The sequence below is a fragment of the Austrofundulus limnaeus genome, unplaced genomic scaffold (genome assembly GCF_001266775.1).
Source record: "Austrofundulus limnaeus strain Quisiro unplaced genomic scaffold, Austrofundulus_limnaeus-1.0 Scaffold16, whole genome shotgun sequence".
Classification (NCBI taxonomy): domain Eukaryota; kingdom Metazoa; phylum Chordata; class Actinopteri; order Cyprinodontiformes; family Rivulidae; genus Austrofundulus; species Austrofundulus limnaeus.
In genome coordinates this window covers 2,735,322-2,741,779 of record NW_013952418.1, presented here as the reverse complement: position 1 = coordinate 2,741,779, position 6,458 = coordinate 2,735,322, and the positions used below count along the sequence as shown (strand labels likewise).

General features: G+C 37.4%; 1 protein-coding gene across 1 annotated transcript in view; it reads left to right on the top strand.

Annotated features, from left to right (window-relative positions):
• Positions 1 to 1,928: 1,928 nt before the first annotated feature.
• The window catches only part of rasa3 (RAS p21 protein activator 3), a gene marked incomplete at its 3' end in the record, with an annotated part of 45,380 nt that continues 40,850 nt past the window's right edge, over positions 1,929 to 6,458 (top strand). The window contains 1 exon segment of the mRNA XM_014003044.1: positions 1,929 to 2,226. Coding sequence (XP_013858498.1) covers positions 2,172 to 2,226 — 55 coding nt within the window.

The following is a 6,458-nucleotide window of genomic DNA, read 5'->3' as shown; positions in this document are numbered from 1 at the left end:
AGGTGACACAGATACTTTATTATGGTATAGTATTTAAACATATGCCTGAGAAACACATAATATTGCCCCTTTAAATATTATTCCTTAAAGCTTTAAAGTTTAGCTGCTAAAGATGCTACATGCTACATAGTGCCTGACATGTCCAGCTCTGCTAATAAGACCAATATTTGTTGTTTGATTCGGGATAAAGTGCATAAAAATAGAAGTTTAACACTTAAAATTAGCCAAACTTTATTCAGCGATTTTCAAAGTTAGCATTAAAAAAGCTAATCTGCTAAATAAGAAACTAGTTGAAGGTTGGTGAATGTAGAAATGCTTTATTTTTCATGCTCTATTAGCCAAGATTCTGTCTTTTCGGTGAATACCAAACATGTTTAAATGACAGATCTTAAGTTAACAGAAATAGAAAACAGGAAGAGCAATTTTGGGCAAAATTGCTCTTCCTGTTTTCTACGGGCTCAAGACTCCCACATGTTTTATATATATWTTTTATTTATTTACCACGTCCTGGACAACAGAGAGTCTTCCCCCTGAGAATTTCTCASTGATTTTTTTATACAGAGATCACTCTTAACGACTGTCTACTGCAGGCAAGACACTAACTTCTTATAACTGCTCCACATGACCCCGCTTCAACAATCCTGAAGTATCCTCTTAGGCAAAAAATAAACAAAAACAAATATACCAAAAGGTAAAAATACACTCCTGCTTTCAGGCCCGTGTTCATTGATGGGACATTTAGGTTAATTAGATTTAGAGCTGTTCTAAAAGCGTTGGCGTTAATCCAGTCATGTTTATCAGAGTCTCTGCAGTTAAACGTCGCTGCTTGTGGCTGATCCACACATCGTCTTCGTCGGGTTGGGCTTCTGGGTCCTGGAAGCCTTCCAGACGTTGGAGGATATTCATAGAAACGTGGTCACGGTGATCTCAGAGGTGTGGTCCAATGGGCTCRGAGGTGGGCTGATGATGCGTTTGRTGATGCACCTGAATGGGGCTTAAATCCTGTCTAAATATTCCTCCCTCAGAGCAGAGCAGAAAAAATAGGATATAGGATGCCATATCTCGGTGTGTAATTTTTATCCTATTTTAGTCTCCAACTTCCAGTGTGTTTTTTTTTTTTATAAAGTCCCAGCCAACATAAACTTAATTTTTTTTCAATTTAGTTTGATAATATTTTTACAAGTTTATTAAATGACAGGATGAACATAATTAAACCTGATTAATTAATATAAAAAAAGAAGTAATCAGGGTTAATTATGTTCATCCTGTCATTAAATGAACTCATTAAATTTTTAATTAAACTCAATAAAAAGAATTTAAAGTTCATGTTGGCTGGGACTTTTACCATAAAAGTCATGATTTACAAGATAATTTTTTTTATCAGGAAAATCAGTTATTGGACATTTTTGACTRACAGATGTCAAAGGGTGGACAGACGTATGAATTTATTTACAAAGTCCTTTGATGATTTGAGGTGATTTAAGTTTTAAACTTTGTCACAAAAAGTAACAAGCCTTTAATTTTTATTTTATTATTTNTGAGGTGATTTAAGTTTTAAACTTTGTCACAAAAAGTAACAAGCCTTTAATTTTTATTTTATTATTTTGTTAAGAATTTTAATAAAACAGAAACTTGTGTTTGGTAAATTAAAACTTTGCCCGAAAAATAATCACTTTTGTCTACACTCTGAAGTTTTTTTTTTTAAATACAGCTGCACTTGTGACTCACTGCATGTCTTCTGCCCTCAATGACACCGCTGGCATGGATTATCCAGCATACATATTTGGTGGGCGGGGTTAAATTAAACCACGCCCTCCATGTTGCCGCTGCTGTTTCGAAGCTCGTTTCGAAGCTGAGCTTGGCTCTGGGCACCGAACTTACTGCATACAATAATTGTGGGTGGAGTCGAGTTAAGCCACGCCCCCCACTCCCCACACAGCCGCCTCTGCTGGACAGAAGCTGAATCTGCTCTCACTTGATGTGAGACAGCGGCAGCGGCGACTGKACAGAGCGGACAGGGGAACATCGATGTGTGACCCACCAACCTTCCCCCCTCTTCCTCCTCCTCCCACCTGGACTATCCGCGAACCGCTGGAGAAACCAGAACCGACGACCGTGGACCAGAACCTCCATCCAGTCGACGCGAGGGGAGCGAGAGCCACGGGGAGACCATGGCGGTAGAAGAAGAAGGTCTTCGGGTTTTCCAAAGCGTTAAAATAAAACTAGGTAAGGAGGAAAAAAGAAAACCCCACCATCCCTCCTCCTCCTCCTCCTCCTCTAGGTCCATTTCCAGGGAGGCTCGGTTCTGTTATTGTGATTCAGATCACACGCTTCTCTCTCTGCACCACGAATGATAAAAACTGGACAAACAGAGGCTTTCTGGTCCGTGTGGGAATTTCAGCAGCTKGCGTTTGGGTCCAGATAATCATGTGTTTTCAAACACAAAGCCTCCCACAGCTGCAGGCGTCCAGATGTACATTTTAGGGTCACTTATAGACCCGTTATTACCTCTTAATTACAACCAGTCAGACCTCCTCCTCCTCTGATGAGCATGCTTGTCTTTATTGATTGTTAACCCAGATCTATATTTAGATACAACTGGTTTCCACTGGGTGTGAATCTCATTTACACACAAACTAGAATAAATTACTGCTTTTTGTCACTACTTTGATGTAACATTAAAAAAATTTGTTCAAAGCAATGAAAACATATACTGTATATATTCTGAAAACCTCTGGGTTAGAAACTACGGCACCCCGGAGGTGACAACTGGGGATTATATTTTTTTATGCGTTACATCGCAAAAGTTGTTCGTTACTGTTGAACCTGCTGGTTTATTAATATATTTGAGTTAATTCAGCTTTTGTGCCGAAATATCACCACCAATTCGCCTAAATTACGCTGACCCAACCCGATATTTCAAAATAAAAGTCTAATTCAGTACAGTTAACACAAAGCTTTACAATTATCTCAAACAATTAACCACAAAAATCTGGTTAAATGACTTGTATTAGAGCTAAAGTCAGATTCTTCTTCTTTTTTACATAGTTTGTTATACAATATAAAAAGCGACCATCAAAAAAATACGTGATGTCACACACATCACACCGTGTTCACAGAAGTAAACATGGACGCTATGTTTGTATGTGTGGATCGATTCTGAAGCTGTTGCAAAAATCAGACACGACAAAATGATTATTTGCTGTGATTTGGTGAAATATTTACATTTAATCAGTGTTAGGTGCAGCTAGCCAAGCCGTTAACTTCACCAGCTAATAATTTGCTAATTAAAAATATAGCTTCGCTAACGCTAAACTGCTAAACATGTAAAAAAAATATTAGCAGAAGCTAATGCTAAATAGTTAAACAAGTAAACATTAGCAGAAGCTAACACTAACAGCTAATCGCTAACTGCTAAGATGACCGTGGCTCAGTTAGCATCAAACATCATCCTCACTGACTGACACAAAGCTGTTGATGTTAGCTTGTTAGTTAGCTGTTAGCAGACTTAAAGTTGGCAAAACCCAAATTTTGCAGAAGCTAATTGGTCCGCTAACGGTTTTCAAAGTCGGTGAAAATGCAAATCCGTTAAACATGTAAATAAATTTAATGGAAGCTAATACCAAACTGTTAAACAAGTAAAAAATTAGCAGAAGCTAGCACTAACAGCTAATCGCTATCAGCTAAGAGATGACTGTGGCTCAGCGTCACACATCGTCTTCTCGTTTCAACTTTAGACTGGTGAGACTGAGAAACCTGTTGATGTTAGCTTGTTAGTTAGCTGTTAGCAGACTTAAAGTTGGCAAAACACAATTTAGCAGAAGCTACTTGGTCAGCTAACAGTTTGTGACGAAGCTTATCCACTAAACGAAACCTTCGTTTCGCTATTAGCTGTTAGCTGACTAGCGGAACCACGTCCACCACKGCATTTGATCTTGCTGCTTCCCGCTCTCTCAGAAGCATTGGTTATTTGAGTTGAGGCGGTGCTATTACTATCTGTTAGCGTGAGTCGATAACGGTAGCTGCAAACGGTTCAGGAAATTTGCGTTTATTCTGCTTCTTGTTTGAATTTATCTCGATTGTTTCAGGAAACAAAGACGGCTTAAGACAAACATATTTTTTTTCTGTTTTTGATATGAAAACATCTCAAACCAGACAATAACTTCCTGTGTTTCAGCCTGAAGGTTATCTGGAGCCTGACGTTTGGCACACAGCTCATCCTGTTCAGTTTAGACTTCAAACATGCAGCACGAGGGATGAGCTGCAGGAAAAAACGACAACAAACAAACACAGCGACGATGCCRTTAGCGCTCCACTTTCCCTTATTTTAAATTTTTAGCTTTGATAACGTTAATGCCGAGAAGAGGCTGCAGAAAGAGCCGCTCAGAGTCCGTCTCTGCTGAGATAATCTGCTTGGAGGTGGCTGTGACTCTGAAACGAGCTTCCTGCTTTTTTCTGAATGAGTTCAGTCAGGCTGCAGCTGAATGGAGATTAAATCACCGGAGGAGCTTTGTGCCTCAGATATAAAAAAACCTGCTTTTGAACAAAGGTTGACCAAAATGTTGTTGTTTTTTTTGTGTTAATTTTAGAAATCCGAGCAAGCATTAGTCGATAAACAAAACATATATTAAACCAAATGTCCACATTTATTAAAGTTTTACTTTAGGCTGTATTTAAGTACAAGCACAGTGTCAAACCTAGGCTTGTGGGCCAAATCTGGCCCTCGTTAACATTTTAGCGGTTCCCATAGGTAATATTTTAAATGTAAAATAGTTTTCTCTTTTTGCTGCTGTGTTTTGCTGATTATGGTGTGAAAAGAGACAGAAAACTGGCTCTAATTGGCTTTTTTTTGTCATTTTAAACTAAATAATTGGACTTTTTGTGAGATTTCTCTTTTTTTAACTGATTTTCTGCAATGTGATTAGATGTGTTGTGCTAAATTTAATCATTTCTCTTTGTTTGTTAGGTTATGCATGCTCTAAATGCTACATAATATATAATTKGTGGAAGGTAATCTGTGTTTCTATATATTGGGTTATATAATCCTAACCCTAACAGAGACTGGCCCTATGAACCAGGTTTTGAGTTTTGTCCCTCGAGTGTTTGACACCCCTGATCTACAGTGAATAAACTCCAGGTTAAAGTCATTAAAATAGAGGGAAAAAAAGAGATTTAACTTACAGTTTTTTATAAATTTGTGGGCATTTTGCTCCTAAACAGCATGATCTTTATATTTTAAATGAAAGCAGAGGATAAACAGCCTCTGTGAGATTTATGCTCATGTTTTGATCATTTTGATTCAGTAATATTGGAAGAACAAAGGGATTAATGTTTGAGGATTACACAATGATGTAACCRCTACATTTGTTTGATTGACAGGACCCTAAAACAGCTCTTAACGTTTCGTAATTTTACTAAAAATTGATGTAAAAATCCGGCTGAAGGATAATTTGGCGTCAGAGTCAGAGGGACTAAAGGTCGAGTGGTTATTGTTTGTGTTTTTGTCTTGTTTTGCTCGTCGCTCTAAAGCTTTTATGATACATAAATAGGATATTTTTGTTTTTTTAGGAATCCAAATTAATATATTTTTTAACTTTTATTCTACATGCTACAGCTCAGACTAATTCCTGGTTCCAGTTTCTTCCAAATAAAAACAAATTTTTATTAAAATTTCTGACCGATGTAATTTTTCTGACACTTCTAATCTCTAAAGTCCAGCATATCCTGAAAGAAGGCTTATCACCCCTGCTTAAGAAATGATGGCRTTTTAGCTGTTTATGATAAGAAATTTTGGAGTTTTAGCTGTTTATGATAAGAAACAATGACGTTTTAGCTGTTTATGATAAGAAATGATGGAATTTTAGCTGTTTATGATAAGAAATTTTGGAGTTTTAGCTGTTTATGATGAGAAATGTTGGAGTTTTAGCTGTTTATGATGAGAAATGATGGAGTTTAGCTGCTTATGTTAAGAAATGATGGCATTTTAGCTGTTTGTGATAAGAAATTTTGGAGTTTTAGCTGTTTATGATAAGAAATGTTGGCGTTTTAGCTGTTTATGTTAAGAAATGATGGCGTTTTAGCTGTTTATGATAAGAAATGATGGAATTTAACTGTGTATGATAAGAAATGATGGAATTTTAGCTGTYTATGTTAAGAAATGATGGCTTTTAGCTGTTTGTGATAAGAAATTTTGGAGTTTTAGCTGTTTATGGTAAGAAATGATGACGTTTTAGCTGTTAATGATAAGAAATGATGGAATTTAACTGTGTATGATAATGGTGCGTTCACACCAAACGCGATTTCAGTGTCAGGAGCAGCAGGTTTACATACAAAGTCTATGGTGGACGCGCTTCAAGCAACGTCGGGAAGTTCTGCGGCGCCTCAAGCGCGATTAGAGCAGCGCGATTTGAACGATTTGGACGATCTGAGCGTCGAACGCTCAGATCGTCCAAATCGTT